This window comes from Girardinichthys multiradiatus, chromosome 8, assembly GCF_021462225.1.
Source record: "Girardinichthys multiradiatus isolate DD_20200921_A chromosome 8, DD_fGirMul_XY1, whole genome shotgun sequence".
NCBI classification, from domain to species: Eukaryota; Metazoa; Chordata; class Actinopteri; order Cyprinodontiformes; family Goodeidae; genus Girardinichthys; species Girardinichthys multiradiatus.
In genome coordinates this window covers 19,479,405-19,505,701 of record NC_061801.1, presented here as the reverse complement: position 1 = coordinate 19,505,701, position 26,297 = coordinate 19,479,405, and the positions used below count along the sequence as shown (strand labels likewise).

The 26,297-nt window shown below is 39.0% G+C and overlaps 1 protein-coding gene across 2 annotated transcripts in view; it reads left to right on the top strand.

Annotated features, from left to right (window-relative positions):
• ctif (CBP80/20-dependent translation initiation factor) overlaps positions 1-24,589 on the top strand; it is a 99,130-nt gene extending 74,541 nt beyond the window's left edge. For both annotated transcript variants that reach the window (XM_047372859.1, XM_047372858.1), the window contains 5 exons: positions 9,012-9,576; positions 10,431-10,730; positions 13,619-13,774; positions 19,532-19,585; positions 20,922-24,589. In XM_047372859.1, coding sequence (XP_047228815.1) covers positions 9,012-9,576; positions 10,431-10,730; positions 13,619-13,774; positions 19,532-19,585; positions 20,922-21,143 — 1,297 coding nt within the window. In that variant the 3' untranslated portion in view covers positions 21,144-24,589. The remainder of the gene's footprint in view (positions 1-9,011; positions 9,577-10,430; positions 10,731-13,618; positions 13,775-19,531; positions 19,586-20,921) is intronic.
• Positions 24,590-26,297: the final 1,708 nt, after the last annotated feature.

Sequence of the window (26,297 nt, the reverse complement as noted above, 5' to 3'; positions counted from 1 at the left end):
ATGGACTTAAAATTGTATCACAATGTTTTGTGGCACTATTTTGATAATAATAAAAGTGATGATAGAGCACTATTTAATACTTCCTTGCATTCTTTTTAGGTAGCTGTATGGCTATAACTGCACGGCACATCAATCATAGCCCCACAAACACAAGTACTGATATTTAAAAAAAATACCCATTTGAAATGGGTGTCTTCAGGACACCAGTTACATAAATTATTGTGAATTTTAACACTAAACTGCACACACCAGTGGAGAACATAGTAAAAATAAATCTAATAAATCAAAATTCTTAGCATGATAAGTAAATAAATCATTCACAACAATGATGAACGATATGATAAATGCCTACCCCTATTCAGTCGTTAGAGACTTAAGGCTTGACTTTGATTTGGAGTGAAAGACTTGCAAAAGTTTACTTGTGAACATCTTTGTATTAAACCAGCCAAGCGTATTTAACTGAGTTAGTAAAAAAATGTATTTCAGTTTTCATCCAATGCAAAACGCAAGTATTTGTGGAGCACAGTAATATTTGCTGGCAAAGCCAGCTCGAATGACGCAGGCAGAAAGCTGCAGCAGCTAATACAATCTCTTTTACTGTGAACATTATTATTAATTGCACGCCACTGCTATTATGCTCAATTAGGATGCTGTAATGTTTGTTTTGAACTTTGCAATTTAAACCTGTCCTAATCTTGGTGAATACTACCACTCACTGTGAAAACTCTAAGCAGTTCAGTGAATGATTAATGCTAGACAATAAAAGTCCATAATCTGCAATATTAAACAATTAGGTGGAACATAGATCAAATATTAAATCTTGACATTAAAGTATTGTCACCCCTGAAAGGCTCATTCAGATCTTCAGTCAGTCAGTCATTTTCTACCGCTTATTCCATAGTGGGTTGCGGGGGAGCTGGTGCCTATCTCCAGCAGTTTATGGGCGAGAGGCAGGATACACCCTGGACCGGTCGCCAGTCCATCGCAGGGCAACACACAAACCACCATGCAATTTAGAGTGACCAATTAACCTAATAGGCATGTCTTTGGACTGTGGGAGGAAGCCGGAGTACCCGGTGAGAACCCACGCATGCACGGAGAGAACATGCAAACTCCATGCAGAAAGATCCCCGGTCGGGAATTGAACCCAGGACCTTCTTGCTGCAAGGCAACAGTGCTACCAACTGCGCCACCGTGCAGCCCTCATTCAGATCTTGTTCATGATTTTAGGCTTTTTTAAATATTTTAGTTTAAGAGGTGATAATGGTCAGCATTAGGTAACTAATACATTAGTTCTCTTATACTAAAACCTCAGTCTGTCAAAGGAAAAACAGTAGCATTAAGTTCAATGTATTTCACTTTTTTTTTTTAACACCAGTTTAGAAAGATTTAATTTCAAGGCACTTTACGTACAAGACAAACAGATCCTAATTTTTTACAGAAATTTATAATCAAATCAATCCAATTACATAAACAGATTCATATTATTATTATTATTATTATTATTATTATTACTACTATATGTTTTGGTTTCTTCGTAACTATAATACAGTGCAGTCAGATTTAGTTTATAATGCCAGTATATATCTAAAGAAGCCTAGCAAGTTTTATTGAGTCACTGACTTGGCAGCAGTCCTCATACTTACTATATGTAGTCACAGTGGGAAGGAACGACCCCCTTTTAAAAGGTAGAAACCTCCAGTAGAACCTGGCTCAGTGTGAGAGGCCATCTGCCACGGCGACCCGAAGGTTTGAGAAGACTGATAGTGGCTTGAAATGCATATTACCGCCATTTTGTTTAAGCACAGTGTAATATATGCATATGATACTTGAATAGCCTTACATTCTGTTTTATGTCTTGTATTCTGCCTGGTTTATTTCACTGTCTTTAACAATCTTTTAATGCCTGCAATTTTTTTAGCTTATGTTCAGCACTTAAAGATTTATATGGATTACTAAACCACACCATCTCTATCGTGTATCTGTCTCTACATTTCTGCAAAGATGTGGATTTCTTGTTTGGAAGAACACTAAGAAGGTTAACTCATTTTTAAGCCCAAAAAACTAATTTCCAAGGTTTGTTTAAAAAGAACACTTTTTTTTTTTTTACAAAAGAGGACTAAAGCTAAAGTTTTGAGTATGTAAGTGCACAAGGGTCTCTTTCACAAATTACTTAGATTTTAGTTTTACAGCCTCTGAAATGTGAGGGTCATCCTTTCTTTTTCTATGCTATGACTGAAATTTAGCCACCTCAAACTTTGCAAAGCTAAATTTTTATTAACTTGCTTAAAAGAAGATTTTTGTAAGGAGTAAAAAACCAGTGTGGCTGCTTCCTCACTGAGGACCTGACCTCCCACAAGGCTAACACAGCTCAGGGTTGCCGATTCAACTTTTCTCTACGTGTTTTTGTCCTCCTGTCTTTTGTACCTTTTTAATAATAGAAAAAAAGCCCATCGGTTATATGGAAGAAAACAGGCTAACACCAGACTCTAGGGAGGTCTAAAGCTGTTTGTGCCAATTTAAATCATGTAAATAATGCAGCATAACTGTGTGTGTGTGCTAATAGTACAAATCTTCATTTACATGAGGCTAAAAAAACTGTTTATATTTACTGTTTATTTACATGTTCACAAAATATATGGAATGCTAATTTATTATTTTTTTTCATGATATATTGGCCAGTGTTTTAGAAATAGTCTGCACAATATGTTTTATCAGTCTCATTTTATGTATTATATTGTGTCTGATGCTTTTATATGCAAATACATGGGATTAAAATGTTTTTTTTTGTAGTTTTTTTTTATTAAGTTCTTTGTGTGAAGAATGGAGTGTTATCTAGAATGTTGCAATTTATAGCGCAAAATTAATTTGTGTTCACTATTGTTACAGTTTTGTTTTTGAGAAGCCTATTTTCCCTTTGTTATGAATTGATGAGCCTGTAAAATAGATGGATATTGGGAGTTTGTTCTGATGTGAGAAACCAAGTGATTAAAAGATTTCATTTTCCAAAATGCAAGAAGTTAAAAGTGACAGATTTAAGATATTAGCAAGAAGGTTTGTCAAACTTACCTTTTAAATCACAAAAATTCATATTCCTCTTGAATACAAATTTTCTCCTATTTTTTTTATGTAATCCTTGTTTTTCTGGAACCATATTTTTAATCTTAAACATTTCTTTCTTATGATCGTTAAGATCTCAACTCAGCTTTTCCATTCACTGCTATTCCGTAATGTTATTGGGTCCTTTAACATTTTTGTGCCTATTTTGAAACAAATATTGGCACATCTTTTGGCTGTGTTTATGCAAGTTGCAGACGATTTAGCCAGGTTTTGTTTTTTGGGTGAAATTTTATTTAATTTGTTTTTGTCTTCATTCTCTGGACATAACAATATTTTCTCATAACCCTGTCCTGTCTGACCATTTTTTGATAACCTTTGAGTTTAATTTAACCGAGTACTCCACACCTGTAAGAATTTTTTTTTATAGTAGATCATTATCAGACGATGCTGTAATAACTTTAAAGAATCTGTTCCACTTTTAATTTCCTCATTATCACAGAAAAACACAGTGGAGGGCAATAATTCTGTTTCTTCCCCTTCACAAATTGATTCTTTTGTTCATAGTGTTTCTTCATCATTGCGTGATGCATTAGACAATGCATCCCCCTTGAAAAAGAAGGTAATTATTTATAGGAGGTTAGCTCCCTGGTTTAATTCAGAGCTGAATACTTTAAAGCACAATGTTAGAAAGTTGGAGAGAAAATGGCGCTCTACACACTTAGAGGATTCCTACTTAATCTGGAAAAATAGCCTACTGTTGTATAAAAAGGTACTTTGCCAAGCTAGAACAGCTTATTTCTCATCATTAATAGAAGAGAACAAGAATAGTCCTAAGTTTCTCTTTAGTACAGTTGCTAAACTTACACAGAGTCATAGCTTTGTTGAGCCGTCCATTCCCTTAGCTCTCAGCAGTCATAACTTTATGGGATTCTTCTTAAATAAAATTGATTCTATTAAAAAGAAAATCTTTGACATACTCCCGAAGATGATTACTTCATCCTCAACAAGTGAGACAACATTGGAAGTAACTGTAGAACCTGATTTGTGTTTGGACTGTTTTGATCCTGTGAAGCTTCCTGAGTTATCGGAAATATTAGCTTCATCTAAACCTTCAACTTGTATGTTAGACCCAATCCCAACCAAATTATTTAAGGAAGTGTTCCCTCTGATTACCAGCCCCATTTTAGATATGATTAATTTATCCTTAGTAAATGGATATGTACCACAGGCTTTTAAGGTAGCTATAATTAAACCTTTACTTAAGAAACTTTCGCTTGATCGAGATGACTTGAGAAAATAGTTGCTAACCAAATGTGTGAGCATTTATACAGCAATGACCTGTTTGAAGAGTTTCAGTCAGGCTTCAGAGCTCATCATAGCACTGAAACAGCTCTGCTGAAAGTCACTAATGATATTCTTATGGCCTCAGATAATGGACTTGTGTCTGTACTGGTTCTGTTAGATCTCAGTGCTGCATTTGATACAGTCGATCATAATATTCTCTTAAAAAGGCTGGAATATGCTGTAGGGATCAGGGGAACAGCGCTAGGCTAGTTTAAATCTTATTTGTCTGACAGATTCCAGTTTGTTCATGTAAATGATGAATCATCTTTAAACTCCTGGGTTAATTGTGGAGTACCACAGGGTTCAGTACTTGGGCCAATTCTCTTTACTATATATATGCTTCCAATAGTTCAAATTATCAGGCAGCATGGGATAAATATTCACTGTTACGCTGATGATACTCAGCTTTACTTATCCATAAATCCTGATGATCCCAACCAGTTAGACAGACTACAAGCATGTCTTGATGACATAAAAACTTGGATGACTTTAAATTTTCTGCTTCTAAATTCAGACAAGACAGAAGTTGTCGTCTTTGGACCGGAGTCTTTAAAAAAGAAATTGCTTAGTCAATCACTTAACCTGGATGGCATTAAATTGACCCCCGTTAATAAAGTAAAAAACCTTGGTGTTACTTTTGACCAGGAAATGTCATTTAAATGCCATATTTAACAGGTTTCTAGGATTTCCTTCTTTCATCTCCGGAACATTGTCAAAATTAGAAATATCCTATCCAGGAGTGACACTGAAAAACTAGTCCATGCATTTGTTACTTCAATGCTGGACTATTGTAATTCTTTTCTATCAGGATGTCCACAAAATGCAGTTAAAAGCCTTCAGCTGATTCAAAATGCTGCAGCAAGAGTTCTGATGAAAATTAAAAAGAGAGATCATATTTCTCCTATTTTAGCTTCCCATCATTGGCTCCCTGTTAAATCCAGAATATAATTTAAAATTCTCCTCCTCACATATAAAGCCCTTGATGATCTAGCTCCATCATACATCAGAGATCTGATTGTTCCATATGTTCCTAACAGAGCATTTCGTTCTCAGACTGCAGGTTTACTGGTGGTTCCTAGAGTCTCTAGAAGTAGAATGGGAGGCAGATCCTTTAGTTATCAGGCTCCTCTCCTGTGGAACCAGCTCCCAGTTTTAGTCCATAAGGCAGACACCCTGTCTACTTTTAAAGCTAGGCTTAAAACTTTCCTTTTTGATAAAGCTTATAGTTAGAGTGGCTTAGGTTATCCTGAGCTATCTCTGTAGTTATGCTGCTATAGGTTTAGGCTGCTGGAGGACATAATGACCACTTTCACCCTCTTCACTACATTCTCACACTACTCTCCAATTTTGGATTATTTGCTGTTATTTCAGTTTTTAACTTTTTGTTCTCTCTTTTCTCTTCCTAGAAGCTACACCTGGCTTGACTCTGTAATTTCCTGTGACACCTTTCTGGAGGGGGACATCGTCTAAGCTTCTGCTGGCAACAACTTAATGCTCACCTTCTACCGATGATCCACTTGGCCCTGTCTTTCAATGTTTAACCCTTTCTCTCTCCTAGACATAGCTACTGACTGAGCTTTTACTGTGACTAACTCTATGTGCTCTCTTTCAGACTCTAACCTTGAAAACTGGCTCAGAGTTTATCTGTTCTTTCTTTCTAGGTGAAACGACTAAAGGAGCTACATCCATTAACATTTACTTTTCCTTCCTATAGAAAGGACTCCTGGATCAGTGCTTCTTTGTTCTCTTTGTGTCTCTGCTCTGTTCTCTCAAACCTCCAGTCAGTCGTGGTAGATGGCCGCACACACTGAGCCTGGTTCTGCTGGAGGTTTCTTCCTGTTAAAAGGGAGTTTTTCCTCTCCACTGTCGCTACATGCATGCTCAGTATGAGGGATTGCTTCAAAGTCAACGCCAGTGACTGTCCACTGTCTCTACATGCTCATCCAGGAGGAGTGACTGCTACAAGTCTCTGACTTGATGCAATCTGCTGGGTTTCCTTAGACAGAAAAACGTTTTATCCAATTTGAATAAATAACTGAATCTGACTGCACTGTTCAATTGTTAGGATTAATTGGAATGTATGTACCTGACTGTTGTGAAGTGCCTTGAGACAACATGTGTTGTGAATAGGTGCTATATAAATAAACTGAATTGAAATTGAATTGAATTTTCTTAGTTGTGCCTTTCAAGCTAAACAGAACAATATGTGTCCCATCTGTAGATTTGTAAGTAGCGCTAGTTAGTTTGCTTGAAAATGTCCTGTGTTATTGTTTGCCGTGAGGTGAAGATATTTTTTTTTCCACTGTAACTCCACCAATTTGAAAGAATAGGATAATAAAAAAAAAACAACTTTGGCACTATTGCTGCCAGTTTTTGACAGTCCCATCCTCACATTATACCCCTTTTTTGTTTTGCTTTGTTTATTTTGAGAAGTGACGTTAACTGCTAAAACTAACATTTAGGAGATTAAACATTCATAGAACTCCTGAATATTTGTTTTGTATTGTGATAACTGCTATTCATAACTAACCAGATAAATAGTTTGATGCATAATATTTTTATAGTAGACTTTAAAAAGACATTTTTGTCTTTTTACAAACTACTTTTCAAAGGAAATGATCAAAATCATTTCATTTTTTATACCTGGCTGGGATAAAAAAAAATCTAATTTCCATATATAGGTAAAAAACAAAAAACATTTCTGTTCCTTCTAAAGAGGAGTTACATTGCTAAACCTGTTGTATGATGAATACTAAAGTTAATAATGGCATATGAGAAAAAAATATGTTGAAACATAATATTGCTATGGCAATCTTTAAAAACATTTTTTTGTCCAAGGGACCCCCAGAGGGTTCTTTATATTACAAGTTAAGACAATGGCTGTATAAATAATAACGACTACCTACCCTGTGTAGTCGTTTAATTTTTCAGAATATTATTGCAAAGCAGTTTCTCAAGGCAGATCATGGTAGCTAATTATTGAGACAAAAGACCAGGCAGATTTATAGACGTTCATGTTTACTGACTTTTTCATCCAGTGAAGGCTAACACGCTGCAGCTACAATAACCTATGCAAGTTTGACACTCGATCTCGGTCTCTGTCATCTAGAGTAATGAATCTTCATGTATGCTCTCTGTCCCGCTCACCCCAAAGTGTTCTGTAGGGTTTACACCTAAAGACTGAGATAAACATGGAAGACAGTTGAATTTCTGTGTTTATTTTGCCATTTTTTAAATCATCCTGCTGAAAGACTCATCGATGAGCCATTTTGGTTTTCTGGCAAAGGCCACCAGATTTTTATTTGAAATCGCAAGGCATTTCAAACAGTTCATGGTGCCAGGCACTCTTAACAAGATTCCTTGGGCCGTTGGAAGAGAAATAAGCGAAGAGATTCACAAATCCTCCACCATATGTGAGTGAGGGGATTTTCCACATATTCATGCTTTGTGTCAGGTTGGACCCACCTGGAGTGTTGCAGAAAGGTTTAATGTTAGTCTCACTAAACAAAACACATTGTTCCACTCAAAGTCCCAGCAGGTCTTGGCAAACTCCACAGGTTTACATCAGTGATAGTGGATTGAGAAAAAACATTTATCCTAAACAAATCGGCATGTAGACAGCATCCAACAGTTGTTGTGGAGACTCGATGACCTCAAGGTATGCTCAAATTGTTTTCAGCTTTTTAATTATTGCTCTCACTGTAGACATGCAGATTTAGGCACAAAACTATTTCCTTGTAGCCATGTCCTGCCTTATTAAAACTTCTAAACATCTACGTTACTTGAAGGGAATGTTCTTGTGTCTTTTGCCATTTGAAGAGTGACTACGAGAAACGGGAAGTCATGGATTACTTATTATTACTTCTTACTGATTAACTTTAAAAAGTGGTGTGTATACATAAAAAATTCCTCATTTACATTCATTTTATGCAAATTGTGTCAATAATATTACAAATGATGTTGCAAGTAATTTTCTATATATATTTTTATACGTTTAAGAATAAAAGTCATCATTTTCGGCAAGACATGTCTCCATCTGCAGTCATTGGGTTGAAGTAAAGCCAGTGTTTCGGTTGGAAAATGCTGACTAACACACTCTGTCCTTTAGTAAAGGTGTCCTAATAACCAACTTTAATTTCATTAGACATTTAAAGCCTGAATTATATACATGTATACCAAATCTTCAACATTTCGTGAGTCAACAAATGTGTTTCATCTTGCTGGGTCAGTTTTATACAAATAAAAAGGGTGAGAATGCTGTGTCTGCTGCCGGTTAGGTTTTGCAAGTTCCCAAGCTGGGGTAGCTAATAGGCTGCGTCCTCAGTGCGGAGTTGACTAATCCCATGGACTATATGTCAGTGATTTGTAGTCCATAGCCAGTACAGCAAAAACAACACAGAGACTGTTGAACTGCCTGTAAGCAGAAACTGGGCTTTTAATTTTATAGTTTCCAGTTCAGTAGACGATACTTCTGTTATTACTGATAGATGGATGTTTATGAATGACTGTCACTGATTGGTTGGACAAACCTGTGCGAAGGTCAGACTTGTGCAAACGGATCCCTGTAACGTCATGAAGGTGCTAACTCAAACTTGGTTTAATTTCAGGAGGCAGCAGCGACCTCAGGGTGGAGGAGGAGGAGGAGGGAAGAACCAGCCTCAGCTGATACAGCAACAGTCTCCACAGCAGCAGAGAGATCAAACCCAACGGCAGTCCCCAATTCAGCAAGAGTTAAATGTAACTGAACTGTGGGATAACAGAAACCATAACACTGGTCGACCACCTCGCCAGAACCAAGGAGGACCTCCGCATCACGGCTACAGCCAGAACCGGCGTTGGCACCACAATCAGAAAGTTCAGGGGCATGGACAGACAAATGCTGCAGGTGATAAAGAAGCATTCCCCAAAACAACCAAAGACAAAGAGATTGAGAATGTGAATGTGGTTGATGAGCAGTTTAGACCACTACAAGACTGCAACAATAGGAATCCCAATGAGTCACCCAAATCTGCCCCCACACCCAGTGCGACGGCATTCCCAGACCCAACAGTTAACAAGGAATCCCTCAACATGCCGCCAAGTTTAAAGGCAAGCGACGGCCAGGCAGAGCAGCCAAGGGTCAGTCTTCTGCAATCATCAAAGGAGAGGCTGAGGAGGAGACTAAAAGACAAGGTACCAAAAAGCTGCTTAGTGCCTGTCAGTCTCTATTAGGGCAGCCAGGCCTGATCTGTATGTGTTCACACGCTAACATTTGGTTTCACAAATACCTTTAGAAAGACGAGTGTGCTTTCATTACCACACAGAGATGCTGACACACTCGTCTCTCCCTGCCTGACTTCATTTAATTGTCCAGGTTGTTATTCTGCAGTCACACAGGAGGTGTGTCTTTGTGCTCCCTTAGGAGGGAAAGAAATATTTAACACTTTTTGGTGTTTTCCACCGTGTGATGAACTGGCCACTGCATTGTTGATGTCTGCTTCTTCTTTCGACTGCTAACTCGATACAGCCAGGTGTTTGATCTGAGAACACAGTGACTCAATGCAACCTGTCTAGTTGTTTTCTGCTTGTTTTCCGGTCAGTTAGCTCACATGCGTTTGGTTCTCTTATCATTTTTTTGCTGTGTAAAAAAACATCTAAATTTTACCATGGTAACGCATATTACAAATCAGCTTTTTAGAACGTTATATTTATGATGTTGGAAAAAAAAACATCCAAACTCTTTCCTACAAAAAGCTTCTCATGAAATCTGCCAGGTTCCTCCGCTGCTTCATCCAGAGAAGTGTGGAATTTGATTAAAGTGTTTTCTGGGTCTGGATAAGGATGGGAAAAAAGTGTATGGTATGCTTAGCCACTGTAACAAATCTGCCTTGAATTCCTTGTGAAGTTTTTTATCAACACTTAAAATTCTAATAAAGAAAGGAATGAGAACATTTGGAAATTTGAGTTGGTAGAAGTCTTGAATTTTTACACAAAACATGAATTTGAACCCTGGATGAGGTAAAAACCTAATATTGCCATTTCTGCAGGAAGAGATGCACGTGGAGGAGTCTCAGTTGGCACCCCAGAACATGGATCGACTGGTGGATCTCCTCAACAGCATGAGGAGCAACAGCAGCGGTGTGGAACAGCAGCTAGCCTCTTTCATGGAGGAGGCGCAGAGCTCGGCACGGTCGGAGGAGTCGCTGGCTCAGGTGGTTGGAGCCATCTACTTCAAGGCCCTGTCTGACCGAAGCTTCGCCGCAACGGCGGCTAAACTCTGTGACAAGATGGCGCTGTTTATGGTGGAGGGAACCAAGTTCAGATCGCTGCTGCTCAACACGCTGCAGGTGGGAGCATCTCTTGGCATCAGTGTAGCAGCACCTTCTGCCTACAACCTTTATTTCTCCATAATATGTTTGGCTTCATTTAGTATTTAACACGGCAGTGAGCTTCAGCTTACAGTGAATCTACTCCTTGTTGTAAAATTTAATCTTTTCTACTATTTCTGTGGGCTTAGTGCTAAGAATCTCAAGGGATCTTGTTAGTTATGGTTTAAATAAAAAAATAAACAGTGTTTCTTTAAGAAAAAAATCAAGCTCTTGGATAATTAACTCTGTTCCACTTTCTCATGCTTCATGATGTCATTTTGTAGGTATTGCATCTTATTGTTTCAGTAATTCTAGTATTTGTATCCAGTTCTGTTATATATTATATTTTTCCTTACAGTATTTTTTCTTTATTTTATGGTACATTAATAATGCAATGAACCATTAATTTTCAGTATCGTATGTTTAAAAAAACGTCCGCCATGATCTCAGTATCTATATTCACTCTAGTTTTAGGAAGCACCATATGGCCAGTTCATTGTGTTTCAGACCTGTACATCTCAATGGACAAAGTTGATTAATCTAAACTCCCAGGGGGAGCGGAAGGCCTGCTTCCTCTTCACCTTATAATCCCTTCACTTTACTGCACAGTTCCAGTCCTGCACCCTGGATGAAAACATCCTCTGAGGCGTCGCATGCTTTGCTGCCGCTCCCTCCTTTCATTTCCTCCTTCTTGTCCCTCATGAGCTCTCTATTCCCATTTTCCCACGTCTTCTCACCTCCTTTCACCCATTACAGTACAGACCAATGCCTCTCTGTTTCTCCCTGGACAGTTTCCATGCCCAATCTCACAATCAGAAGCAGGAAAGAAGGACGTGTGTTGTCATAAGAAAGTTAACCACCTGCTGCTGTGCTACGTAAACATCTTTTTTGCTTCTTAGTCAGTTCTTTTCCGCTTTGAAATTTTCCATTTAAAAATATGTCTTGTAAAAGTTTAGATTTTTACCCAGATCTGTTACTTGTGAATTCCCGTCTTGAACCCTCTGCCTCCTTTTCAACTTATTTCCCCCACCTCCATCACATTTGTGTGGTCTTTTCTCCTCTTTTATCTCTCTCTTTAATCTCTGTTTCCCAACCATCAAAGCCCCCCTGCTCGTCTTTGACATTTTGACTTTTTTTTTGCTATAAAACATTTTAAATGTCATAAGTGGGCTCATGAAGGCTTTTATTAATGTTGCTGCCATTAGACCCCCGGTTCTCAGTATGGGGCCAATTAGTGTGACTGCTGTGTTTATTCAGAGAGAGGTTTTGTTGGCCTTAAATGCTGCCACTGTTCCACTTGTTAAAGACCTTTCTTATTAAGCACATCTGAGGGGAGCTTGGCATGTTTTTCACTGATGTTATGGACTCTTTCTTCACTGTTTTCATCTTGTGACATTGGAAAGACTTTTCTGTCAGATCCACGCAGAGCTATGTGAGAATATATAAGGCTGTCCACATTTATTGGCAACCCCCTGGTACAGATGTGTAGAAAGCCTGTAAATAAATGATCACAGTAGCACAATCTCACCCATACAAATTAACAATATCTCAACAATTGCAGAGAGATAAATGTATATGAACCATTTGTTTTTATTTAAACTTTACTTTTTAAAGGAGATCAGAATTTCTTGAAACTTCTAATTAGGAATTTGTGAGTGATTTCTTAAAGCCACGTGTCAAAATGTAAAAGACAAGAAAACATGGCCATCTAGTAAGGCTGATTTATTTTGACCTACCTGCCTAAACGCACCCAAATCTAAAATTAGTGTGATTAAAAAAAGTTTTAAACAGCTGGAACTGTGACAAGTAAGGCTGAATAGGAACCCAAGCTTATTTTGCCACCATGCACATCAAAATAGAATGAAAAATATCCCCATAACTCACAGTTAGAGAACTGCAACAAAGGGAGGCATCTTGGTGTCCAATGAACCAACCAGTTGTTTTGAAGGCATGCCTGGAAAAAACCTTTTCTGATCAACTCCACTAAACTCTGTGCTTTGATCAGATGAGACCAAGAATGAGGTTCTTGACAACACCCCAGGTAGGTTTGTCATGGAACAAAGGATGAACATGTGGAAAAGCACCCCAAGTAAGGTGGAGGATCTGTGATACTGTGGGCCCGTTTCCCCTCCAAAGCACCTGGGAACCTTGTTAGAGTGCATGGCAAAATGAACTCTAAAATGTTTCTTTCAATAGAAACAGAAAGTTCTTAGATTGGATTTTCCCTCCTCAAAAATGGACCTGAATTAAGGATGCACATTTTCTTTTTTTTCTTTTTTTTGTTAGAAATTCTGCTGCTGCAATAAAAGATGACTTTATTTTAAGGCTTTTGCTCATTATTTCTAAGAGTTACAATAAACGCAGCCAGCACTGTTAGCTGCTCGTGTTTCTAGAGCCCCTAACAGATAATATAGAGAGGGAGCAAAAAATCAAAGCGTTTGCACTACCTGTTATTAAAGGTTCAGTTTAACCTGCACAGCAACAGCTTTATGTGAGCACATTAAGCATTAACCCATATTAACTCCAACAATTTCACAGCGCTGGCACACTTCACTGTCCTCGCTTTCGAAGTGAACGAATACTTCTAACAGATAAAGGATATTTTTAATGTAGTTGTCAAATGCTTTTTTGGCTTGAAGTACCTCAGGACACAAGGTTAATGTGTGTGCCAGCTAGCAAAACGCTTGTTGGGGGGACGTGAAAGATGTTGACAGTGATTATTGGCCTGAGCAGGAAGGATCATTTCTGAACGCTACATATTGACCTGCTAACTGACCCGTTGTGTAACGCCATTACAGAAGCTTGATGTGCTGCATTGTTTCTAGCTAAAACATACTTTGTGTTTTTCGGTCTTTTCTCTGCTTCAGAGAGACTTCTCCCGCCGTGAGGAACTGCAGCAGACAGATGTGGAGCAGTGGTTGGGTTTCATCACATTCCTATGCGAGGTGTTCTGCACCATGAGGAGCAGCTCCGGCCAGCCCTTCAGGGTTCTGGTGTGCCCCATCTACACGTGTTTACGAGAGGTCTGTATTCAGAGATGCTCAGCTTGTATGAAAGAATGGCAGTAACCCCGTCCATGCTCTGCAGCAAGAAGAAGACATTTTTGCTGTTTGCTCGTTTTCGTCTTCGCAATGTGGTTTCCTGTTTTTCGACCAGACGTGGTCTAGACTGCAGACACCACATTGAGGTTTGGTTAGAGGTGCAAATAGTGAAGACACAATCAGTTCCAGTAAAAATGCATGACCCTGGGTCATGTTCCCATTAGCTGGTCACACTTTCTGCTGGTCACCATAGAAACCATATAGGGCAGCCGCAGCAGACTCACTACGATACAGAAGTGGTTGATGACAGATTGGATATTGAAAGGGGAAGCGTGGGTGGGAAGGAGGAAACGCAGGAGACTGTGGTCAGATTGGCAGTTAGTGTAGAGGAAGTTAGCTAACACTTTGCAGGTAAGAGACAAAGGAGGAGCGAGACGAGATCAAAGAATCCGCGGGTGAAAATAGCTTTTGATTACATCTTTCAAGTAAAAGGGAATAAATGGCGAGACATGTTTAAGTGAGTTTTAGCACCGGCGTTCACACCTCTACCAGTTTGCCACACACACCCAGTGTCCCATTAACAAACAAGAATGACACACAGCGATCCATTCGTCCACACCCTGTCTGTGGGTATGCCTAGGGCATTATCTCAGCTTGTTAAAAGTCTCTGTAGCTTACCCAAAGGTGTGGTAACTAGTCAGAAACCCACACACATACCAACAGTTTACAACATTAGCAGTGCCATTTGTAGATCTGAACCACTTGAGGGAAAAAAACACCTGTGTACGACAGGTGTTCATGTATCTTATCTGTATTGTAAATCTGAGGCTACTTCCCAGAACTATTATCTTTTAATTATATCTGTTTATGTGGGCGTCACAATTCAGTTACAACCACAGTGCCTGTTTGTGATCCACACATCTTTCTGCACATACAGCGCCTTGCAAAAGTACTGCTTAAACTCTTCCAGTTTTATCATATTGCAACCACAAACTCTTATCTAGCTGGATCTTATATAGCTTGGATTTTATGTTGTAGACCTACAGAAAGTAATGCATTATTGTCAAATGGAAGGAAAATGATGCCTTATATGTTGAGAGGTTTAAAGCAGGGTTAGGTCATAAAACAAAATCTCAAGCTGTGCAGAGATTCATGTGACCATACACTATGACACAGTGACAAACCTACCAAGAAATGGTCGACCACCTAAACTGACAGGCTGGGCAAGGAGAGCAAGAGATCCATGATAGCTCTGGAAGCGCTGCAGAGATGCAGAGCTCTGGTAGGAGAATCTTCTAACAGGATAGTTTATAGTTGGGCACTCCACAAAACCTTTATTTTCAGAAGAGTGACAGGAAGAAAGCTGTTGTTAAAAGGAAACTTTATAGAGTCCTATTTGTGCTTGCCAAAAGCCCTGTAGAGAACACGGCAGACATGGACAAAGCTGCTCTGGTCAGATGACCAAAAAATGAACTTTTTGGCTTAAATGCAAAACACTGTGTGTAAAACTGCACACCATCCTGAACAAGCTTTCTCAATCATGACACACTGCTGTGGCAGCATTACGCTACAGGGAGACTCTTCTTCAGCAGGCACAGTGAAATGTGGCTCAGTAGATGTGAAGATGAATGATGCTAAATAAATGACAAACATGAAAGGAAACCTGTTGTAGACCAGAAGAGCCTGGGGCAGAGGTTCACCTTTCAGATGGACAACGATCCTAAACCTACAGCCACAGCTACAAAGGGATGGTTTAGATCAAAGCATATTTGTGTTAGAGTGGCCCAGTCAAAGTCCATACCTAAACTTGATTGGGAATCTATGGCATAACTTAAAAGTTTTGTTTTTCAATTAAAAAATTACCTTCAAGTTGTTAGTCGTAGCATGACGAACTGTGAAAGTGTGGTATAAATAATACTGCAAAATATGTGCGTGTTAGTAGCAGCCGCCCCCTATGTTATTACCTCGAAAATAAGATTAGGTAAGAGATGGGGAGTTCTGGTTGGAGATTCAACATGCCCCCTTCCCAGCTCTAAAAAATGATAAACTGTTGTCTGCGACTGCCGTTCAGATTATACACTTTTACACTTAGTCAGTTAAATAAACTGAGTATAAATAATAAATGCTATTCACCCATGTCTGTTTGTCCTTAACAGAGTACACAGAAATTATCACCACAAAGTGAAAAAGGCCAGTTTTTACAAGCAGATCTAACAGTAACTGAACATGGCTGATGAAGTTGTTTTACAGCCACAGTTTCAATGAAGTTGAGACGTGTAAAACATAAATAAAAACTGAATACAATGATTTGCAAATCCTGTTCAGCCTATATGCAGTTCAATACTCAATACAAGATATTTAATGTTCAAACCGATTCACTTTATTGCTTTTATGCAAACATTTACTCATTTTGAATTTGATGCTTGCAACCTGTTCCAACTTCATATAAATTGGGGTTGTATTAATCACAATATGAGCTGCAGAGTTGGAAGGTTTTAAAGTCACCACTCGTGTGAGTGGGAGTGCTTTTTTCATGCCAGAAATAAGAGCTTTCCAGCACTCTGCCACTGCTTTTTTAGGGCAAGATAAAAATTAAATAACAGACAATCAAAAAAAAAAAACTACACGGACATTTGTCTCATGAAATCTTTCATAAATGATTGATTCTTTACCTGTGCTCACAATCTATACATTGCTGATATAACTTAATAGTTGTTTTACATAGGAGTAGTTCACAAGGTTTATAGGTAAGTCCAGTTACATTTAATTTGGTTTTTATTTGTTGCTGTTCCTTTGAACACGTTGTAGCACTTAGCATAGTAGAACAGTTTAAATTACTGCAGTTTTAAATAATAAAGCTTGTTTTGAATTTGTGAAGAATCTGCTTGTGTGTTGCAAGTTGCTGCTGCTTCCAGAGACTTGCTTTAATTAAAGAGACATCAGTCTGAAAAGCTACAATAAAAGCATAAAAGCCCTGGCAATTATAGAACAGCTGGCAGCCAACTTGTTTTATTAAAAGACCATTTTTTTCCCCAACTAGGCGACGCTCACATTGTAGCATTTGGGTTTGCATTTGCACACAGCACGAAGCACCAGCTTGCTTTTTCTGTCGGCCTGGGAGCTTTAAAAATCTACAAATGCCCACACAGACAAATAGTTGTATTCTTTATGTGTAGACTTAGTTGGTTAGCAGATAGTGAGAGGCATTAATGCATCAGTAATACTGTAATAAAATTAAATGCAACTACAGGTGGTGCTAATCCTGAAGATAGACCTGCAGTTGCTATGCAACCACTGGAAGGATGGTTATAGTTGAATTTTAACTTTAGTATTCTCTCAGGAGAAAAGCAACAGGTTTCTTTTGTTTTCAGTAGGATTATTGCAGATCTTCATAAATAGTCATTTGAATGTGTTGAAATCACTAAATTTATATTTTGGTTGCATAGATTTTAATTATCAGAGGGTCAAATGTTGCTTTTTAAGTTGTCAAATATGAGTGAATTTAATTATCTGTTTCTTTACTGACTGTAAAGCAACAGATCGTTGATCTTCAGCTGCAAATGAAGTGTGTGTGGCCATCGATGTACATTATTGTGTTATGACAGAGAATAAGAATCTGTTCCTGTGAATAGAGCAGAGCTGGAGTGCTATGGACGTATTACTGTAGATTAGATCATTTTAACAGAAAAACTTCAACTTCAGCTCCCTCGAGAACTCATTATGAGCTCCTCCAGCTTGTCACATACTTTTTCTACTGTGGAAACGCCAGGACTGGAGTTCCCACTTCAAACAGTCACTCTGTCACCACGCCTGTCTTAGCATACTGAGGAGCTGACGTCTGTTCATCTGCTGGGCCTGAATAATAGGTGGAATACCAAGAAAGTTGCAGAGTGGATAGAAGAGCCAGGCTTTGACTAGATGTAGATCGACACATCTGTTAGGAGCAACACTTTTGTTTTTCTTTCAGGCTTAAGAAGGTTCAGCTCTTTTTGTCACTGTTTTCATGTGACTTCTGGGATCATCATTTAAAAATTACGTTTTTTTTTGTAATCTAGTACCAAACTCTGTTTTAGCTTTTTAACCTTTACTAAAAGCTATGTTTTTCTATTCATTTTTTCAAAATCTTCAGTGAAAATGATTTTAATAGCCTTGACCCTGCATGAGCCAGTGGCAAAGACAACATATAATTTTCTTGTGCAGTGAATATGTTTCTACCCCCTACTATTCCAGACATTTATTTTTACCTGTGCATGCTTGATCTGAGGAAAATACTTTCTTTTAAGTGCTTTTTTGGCTCTGTTTGGCTAAAGTAAGCCAGATATTTGAGTTCAGTTGTACTGGGTTTAGGGGGTAGGTGGCATTTATTTCTATTTATCTCAAAACTAAAATGTTCAGTAATGCCCAAAATGATTCATACCTCTGGCAGATTTAGATTTAATATTATTTCCATTCTACCAAGAAGCTTGTTTCTGAAATGAGATGGGTATCTCTCTGAAGATATGACAAAAATGTAGGAGTCTCGGTTTAAAAAAAGAAAAAAATCTTTTTTTATAACAAAAATGCCATGTCAAAAATTATTTTGACCATTCTTGATAATCTAGAGACCAAAAATGTATTCTCATTATAATTGCTGAGCAGCTTTTTGCATGTTTCCTATTCCTATTTAATGATTTTTGTTTGGTTATGAACTGAAAGTCTCCTTGACATCACCCTAATCTTTAGCTACCTCTTCAGTCAGGACTCTGGCTGGGCTACTCTGGGCTACTCCCAAAACCCAAATTTTTCTTCCAGTCAAAAGAAAGGTTTTGGTAAAATTAAAAGGTCACATTAAACCAAAATCTGACAGGGAAATTATTATTTGGGGACTTAACTGTATAATGTGATCCAACATTTATTATTATTAATTATTTTCTTTATTTTATATGTAGACTTAGGCCAAAGGTAAAATAAATATAAACATCCACTTAATTCAGCAATAGTTTGAAAGTAAACCTGCTTATTAGGCAAAATGTTACCCCTTTTTCGGTCTTTGGCTGTTTGTAGAATAACACAAGTATCAGAAACTGAGATTATCTTTAGATTCATGCTGTGGCCTCAAGCAGCTAGCATGCAGGTGTTTAACAGACATACTGCTCATAGGCTGCCAGCTAATTTTAAAACAGTGTACCTTAATCAGGGTGATAGGTGGACTCCATTTCTTTCTTGTAAAAAAGGAAAAGTGTAGGAGGCCTTCTTTCATTCAGCTGACAGGCTGTGCTCAGCAAGGTGTGGGGGAGGGGCATCACGGAGTTACTCTCTGCTCCACACAACCGGACAAAATTCCAGATCCTTTTTTTGATGTTAGGAAAATTGCAGCAGTTTCTAAACCATAACAGGGGGGGGGGGAGGACTGGTCTGTTTGTCTTTGGCTGCACAAGTGTTTGTTCTCTGGTGTGTGCATTTGTACAACTTTGATAAAGTAAGCCTTTATGTCTGGTGTTTGCTGGTTTGTCTGACTTGAAGGTCTGTTAAGTCAGTAAATGTTTATAAGTGGAATTAGGTGTTGATTCTCTTTTCTTGTCAGATTATTAATGTTTGCGGACTCTTACATTTCCAATGTTTTATTAGATCTACATTCTAATACTCTGCTTTAGACTTAAAAATTTTCATTTTTGGCTATTCTTACTCTTTTTCAGCTTTATGCCACTGACTTTTGCTCATCTAAGTATAGTCCTCATGTGTGTTTTGTTTTATTTGTAGCTGCTTGAGTCAACTGATGTTAAAGAAGATGCAGTCCTTTGTTGCTCCTTGGAGGTATGGACCACACACAAGCGTGCACACATTAAAAAAAAAAAAAAATAGAAACATGAGCAATATTCTTGCTTAGCAATACTGTTCTCTGAATATGCAGTTTGTCTCTGCAAAGATACATGTAATTATGTACATAAAGACAGAAAACGTTTAACAAAACTGTGGATTTAAATTAAAAAAAAGCTTCTGATTTGGCACCATGAAGCATGGTGGTGGCATCATGGTGTGGGAGGCTTTTCTTTAGGGGGGGGCAGGAAAGCTAAAAACAGCTCAAAACACTTGAGACTGGGCAAAACCTTAACCTTCAAGCAGGACTGTGACTGTAAACATACAGCCATAGCTAAATTGTATGGTTCATGTATATAAATGTATGCATTCTATATGTGTTAAGATGGCCCAGTCAATGTCCAGGCCTAAATCCAGTTGATAATCTAATTTGAAAGTTTAATTTTACAGACAGTCTCCAATCTGACTGAGCTTGAGCTATTTCTTAAAAAAGAATGGCCAGAAACTTCAGTTTCCAGATATGTGCAGCTGTCAGATGTAGATGTAATTGCAGCAAAATCATCTTTAGACGGCTGAAATTTTTATTTGAAACAGTCTGGATAACCTTTCTTTCTGTTGTTCTACCAAATTAAAACACACTGAAAAAGTTCCAGGGGTGTAAATACTTTTGGGTGGACTGCAACATACAGGTTTGTAACCTTTTAACAATAGGCTGTTTTCCCCTTAATCTGTCGTTCTCTTATAAAAATAAGGCAGTTTAATCTAAATTATTTGTAAAGAAAATTGTTTATTTTCCTGTTTACTTCAACATGAAATACTTTTCATTGCAATGATGCGTCTGACTTTGCATTCACCAAAGATTAGTGGAGATTCTTGGAAATATGTTTCATTGATATTTTTAAAAACTGATGTTTAAATGCATGATTTTACATTTTCAGTTTTAACATGAATAAGTATAGAAATTGGTCCCTAAATGAACATCTTCCCAACTTTAAAATGAGCGGGAGTTATCATCACCCTCAGAACCAAAATGATTACATTGATGTGAAACTCTTCCGGCTGAAATATACTGAACTTATTCTTCAATAGTAGAGGGAAAGGCCTTGGGGTATCGGAGCAGAAAGAGCTATGGTAGGTGAGCTGTGAATTACAAACAGTTCCCAGATGCTCAGAAACACAGCTCCATAGCTGCTGGGGGTGTGAATCTCTGTCTCCGTGTACTCACAATAACAAGGTGCCAGACACCGTCTTGCTCTCTATAAGGGACACACATCTACTCTGCCTCGTTTTGTTTTTCTTGACTTCTACCCATCCTCCTTTCTCTGTCCTCTAGTTGCAGAGCACGGGGCGCCTGCTGGAGGAGCAACTACCCGAGATGATGACGGAGCTCTTAGCAGCCGTTAGGGACAAGATGCTGTGTCCGACTGAATCTCAGCTGACCCGCTCTCTGCTCATGGAGGTCATCGAGCTGCATGCGCATCGTTGGAGCCCCCTGGAAGCTATCACCACCCAGTACTACAACCGTACCATCCAAAAGCTCACCACAACAGATTAGCAGTTGGTTGCCAGTTGGAGGACACAAGCCCCACTAATGCCCAAAGTCTAATTAAAATATTTGTATTGCTCCCTACCTGGAATGTTTAACTACGGTTAGCTGCTGCTGAACTTGAAATTCAATAAAACAGGTGACAATGGATGAAGACAAACCTCAAGAAAGCCACCAAACATCCATGTGGCAAAACTGCAACACTACATGTGGCAAAGACTAACTGTTCTGTGGCCAGTAGGGGCGTACTTGGCCACAGAGAGTCAGGGAGCTCACTGGGCTTTGGTGGTTCAGAGATTAAAAGAGGGGGTCATGCAGGAGAAGGGGGAGGAGGATGCAGCAGCCGCCTGTCAGTGGAGAATAGAGAGATCTGTACCCAAAAATGAATGGGGGGGGTCAGGGTGGTCTGTGTCAGTCTCTTCATTGTGTTCTTTTGTCAAGCCACCCTCCCCTCCCTCAGTCTCTTTCTCCTCCATCCCCTATGTCTCTCCTTCAGTCCCTGGGGTCTTAGTGGCTGATAAAAGAGAGACAGGGGAAGCGGCAGAGAGCAGACACCATGCTGTCTGTCTGGGCCGCCTGCCCCGCCGGGGGAGGGGGGGAGGGGGGACAGGTCACAGGGTCTTGTGTGGGAGCTCCCCATCCCTTCGCTACATCTCTCCACAGCAGGAGCCCCCCTTTGAGGGAATGAGACAGCAGGCCTGCTGGGCTGGGCTGGGGACGAGGCTCATGCTGGCGGAAGTGGGGTGGCAGATGGCAGCTCGAGCCCCTGTGAGGCGACGCACTCCGAACACACCCCACTGGCACCCTGACTCTCTGCTCCCCATTAAAGCAGCGGAAACCCTGCAGTGGTGGGGGCTGCATCAGAAAATAAAAGCAGACGGTGCTGTCTGATAATTCCTCTGTTTTTGTCTAGCAGGGGAATCTCTCTTCTCTATTAAGCAGTTCGTGCCCATGCTTTATTTACAGCATCATTGATTTTTGTTATACATTTTTAATCATGTATTGTTTTTGTCATTGATGTCTGGTTTTTATGCTAAGATGTTGTAGTAGGCTTTATTGCACAGCTTTGATCTATTTTGCACTGTTTCAATGCAATTGGCTTTAAATTTTTTAATAAGCATGGAAAGAAAGTTTAAATTTGAAGCAGTTCTTGAAGGTTAGTATTAAACGTTGGTAGTAAAAGAAGTGGGTTGAGCAGAGTGCGGGAGTTTAGGTTGTTCTAATTGCCTAGTGGCCTTTTTTTAACATAGGACCTCTCTTCCTGGTTTGTCGGGTTTGTGGCAGACCGCATGCTGACTGGTTGAGCCGAGAAAAACATTTGTTTGCAGAAGGAATAACAATAATGTAAGGAAAACAACGAAGCACGGCTTCAGCCGTTGCTTGCAGTTGACATTTTACCAGTGTTTCATATGACCTGTGTTGGATCTTGCTTAGGTTTTTCAAATAACTATTAGCCTGTGTATTTAAAAATCACCACAATGATAAGAGAAGATATTATTGTTTAAATTATCTTGTCATTTGTGGCCTTTGTTCCAAGCTATTATTTGTAGTAGAAGATTGATGTATCAAGTCAAACATGTAATATGTTGAAACAGGCTTTATGTATAATTTGCATTCAGGATATTAGGTATTTAGCTATAATGAAATGGAGGAAAATGGGGCAGTGGAGCTGTTACACTGAAAAAAATGGTTAAGCCTCAGAAGATTGTCCCTCTACACTCTTTGCTTGGGAGTTGTCATTTGCATACAGGTGCAGTCAGAAATATACAACCACCTCAAAAAAATTCCATAATGATGCATGAAGGTTGATAACCATAAAAATATTTGGTACATATTTGAATTATTTTTGCAAGAAAGTTGGCTTTAAAGTACAAATTAGCGATGCAGCTCTTTTGATGCGTGCAGTTTGATCAAGCCACGGCTTTAACACTTTATGGAGCGTCCTTTAGCCCTTCTTAGCTTCTAAAATATGTTATTGTTACTCGGAGACAAGCTTCTTACACCTCTCGATTGGAATCTTTGCCCTTTCTCAGTGATGTTCAATAGTTTCATTGCTGCAATTGCCTCTTTTAAATCCCCGAGGACAGCGCCACTGTAGGATGTTGCAGGATATTGACCTGGAGGTGTGCCGTGGGTGATTGTCTTGCTGGAAAGGCCAGTGATCACCAAGGTTTAATTGGTCAACATTCTGCATCATGTTTTTCCTGAAAATGTCCTGGTACCTCTGGGAATCCATGAGGCTAAGCAGAAAAACAGCCCACATAATCAATGTCCTCTCTATGGGAATGATATTCTTCTTGTCATAAACCTGGCCTTTCGTATGCCAGTCATACCACTGGCCCATATTATGTCCTAACAGTTCCAGTTTAGTATAATTAGACCAAAGAACTGTCTCTCAGGCCTCAGTCTTATCCACATTCTTCCTGACCTATTGCAGTTCTTGTTGTAGTTCAGCACTTGTTTATTCGGTGCATTTCTTGTTATTGCTGCTGAAGCACTTGGACCAGACTTCATCGGTTCAACTAACAAAGGTGCCAAGAACCTTTGATAAAATATTGTGCTTTCTTTCACATCCACCAAGCTTGAAATTCGCTCCCAATAGTGTCTTTCATCGTGTGTTCTTTTTAATCTTATACCCAAGGCCCTTCAGGCAGCATTTAAATAAAGTTTCTCTCAGCTTTTGTGAAGGCACCTTTGTCCTTCTTTTGTTTGCAGACTTACCTTGAATTCCCTGATGGATGCATCCCAGCTAAAGCAAATTAATTATTGTGATAGAGATCCCAAAGAGCTAATTAGGTTAACTCTGTCAGAGAGCTTAAAAATACTTACTGTGTGATGGTTCCCTAAAATTATGGTGTTACACACAAATGCTACATCCTGCATTTCCTGTGTTTTAATGTATCCCTCAGGACCAAAGCAAAATATCCTTAAAATCTCTGAGGGGGGTTGAATATTTCTGAGGGCAACTGTAGATAAAATTTCCCACTAAACCTGTGGGCAGCTGGTGTTTTCTTTATTATTATTATGTTTCTGTCTTGCATCAAGAATCCAGATCCTGTATGATAGCACACCCCTGAAGATTAGTAAAGTAAGGTGTGTCAATTTAGATGTGCGTCTAAATCATGTTTATAGAGTTGAAACCAGAGATTTAGTTATGCTGGGTAAAACACAAAAGACACATTACTCTAAGGTTTAGACAATAAAAATAATTTTGGTAATCCTAACTGACCTAAAACAGGAAAGGTTTAGCCTGATTCAATGTTAGACCGGGAGGAAAAAAAGTTTTTATACATTGTATCTAAATATTTAGTTTCAACGGGACAGCATATGTTGGCTTAAGAGGCGATTTGTTCAATAGTTTGGTTTTTTTTGTTATTTAAATTTAACCTAGCGACATTTATATATGAATGATGATGGGTTTTAAAGACATTAAACGATGATACCTCGCTCCTCGGCAGGTGTGTAAGTGTGGAATTAATTTTTATTTTTATTTATGAAATGAAGAAAATCCCATTAATCAGTGTCCATTATGCAAAGCGTGGCTCTGTCTTGCTGCAGACTGGGACAGGTGGAGATCGCCTCCCGCCCCTTCCCCTTTGCACCGCTGGAGCCACACCACCCCTGAGACCCCTCTGTTCGGGTCACATGGCTCAGTTGAAGACTGAATGAGATGCATCATAATTTGCATATTCTCATGAATATCGGAAAAAGCAAAAAGCAGCAGCTGGAGTGCGGACAAGCTTTCGATTAGCTGCGAGTGAGGTTCTCCGTGCTTCTTGTTTTTCTAAGCAACTGAAAAATAAATTCAGTGGAGAGGGATAAAAAGGTGGGATGGAGAAAAGCTGTGGTGTGTGTTTCTTTTTTTTTTTTTTGTCTCCACGGTTGGCACAGTTACACAAAAGTCATCGTGGTTTCAAATGGGTTTACACATCACAAAAGAAAGACAATGGTGGACACGTGGTGGCAGCTGCTGTTTCCAGGGTAACCGCGTAACTAATCGAGGCACTGCAGTTGGTCAGCAAGCTGATAATTCATACATGCGCACAATGAAACGTTTAATTTACATGACGACTTTTTTCTTTTACACGGTCACACATTAAGCAGGCCACACTTCAGAATAATAACATGCTTATGTATGCAGTCCTTGGCCAATGATAGGCCTCAACACACGCCTGAGGCTGTCTGACTGTGGACCTCCCAATGGGAGCTCTTAATACTAGGACTGTCTCCCCACTGAGGCCCCCTAACCCTCAAACCTTCAGGGTGTTCTTCTGCACTCGTTCATACCAATCAACATCATCCTATAGCCAGAATATTCAAATGAAACACCTCGAGCAGTTTTTATAAGAAGCTTTAATTCATCTTCTGCTGCCATAAATCTGAGTTGAAGACAGTTTTATGTCACTCCAAATTACTTTTTGTAAACCGACACCACGAATAAACTACAAGAGACGAAATTTAGTTTAAAGATGACAGGCAGACAAGTGGATGAATGTAGGAGGTGGTTCATGAAGATTACAAAAATATTCTTACCTTTTCACATTTTCCCATGTTACAACCACAACTGTGTGGTTGTAACATGGGTGTTTTTTATTTGTTGTTTTTTATGACAGAACAGCACAAAGTAGCATATACTGGTCCTTCTCAAAATATTAGCATATTGTGATAAAGTTCATTATTTTCCATAATGTCATAATGAAAATTTAACATTCATATATTTTAGATTCATTGCACATTAACTGAAATATTTCAGGTCTTTTATTGTCTTAATACAGATGATTTTGGCATACAGCTCATGAAAACCCAAAATTCCTATCTCACAAAATTAGCATATTTCATCCGACCAATAAAAGAAAAGTGTTTTTAATACAAAAAACGTCAACCTTCAAATAATCATGTACAGTTATGCACTCAATACTTGGTCGGGAATCCTTTGGCAGAAATGACTGCTTCAATGCGGCGTGGCATGGAGGCAATCAGCCTGTGGCACTGCTGAGGTCTTATGGAGGCCCAGGATGCTTCGATAGCGGCCTTTAGCTCATCCAGAGTGTTGGGTCTTGAGTCTCTCAACGTTCTCTTCACAATATCCCACAGATTCTCTATGGGGTTCAGGTCAGGAGAGTTGGCAGGCCAATTGAGCACAGTGATACCATGGTCCGTAAA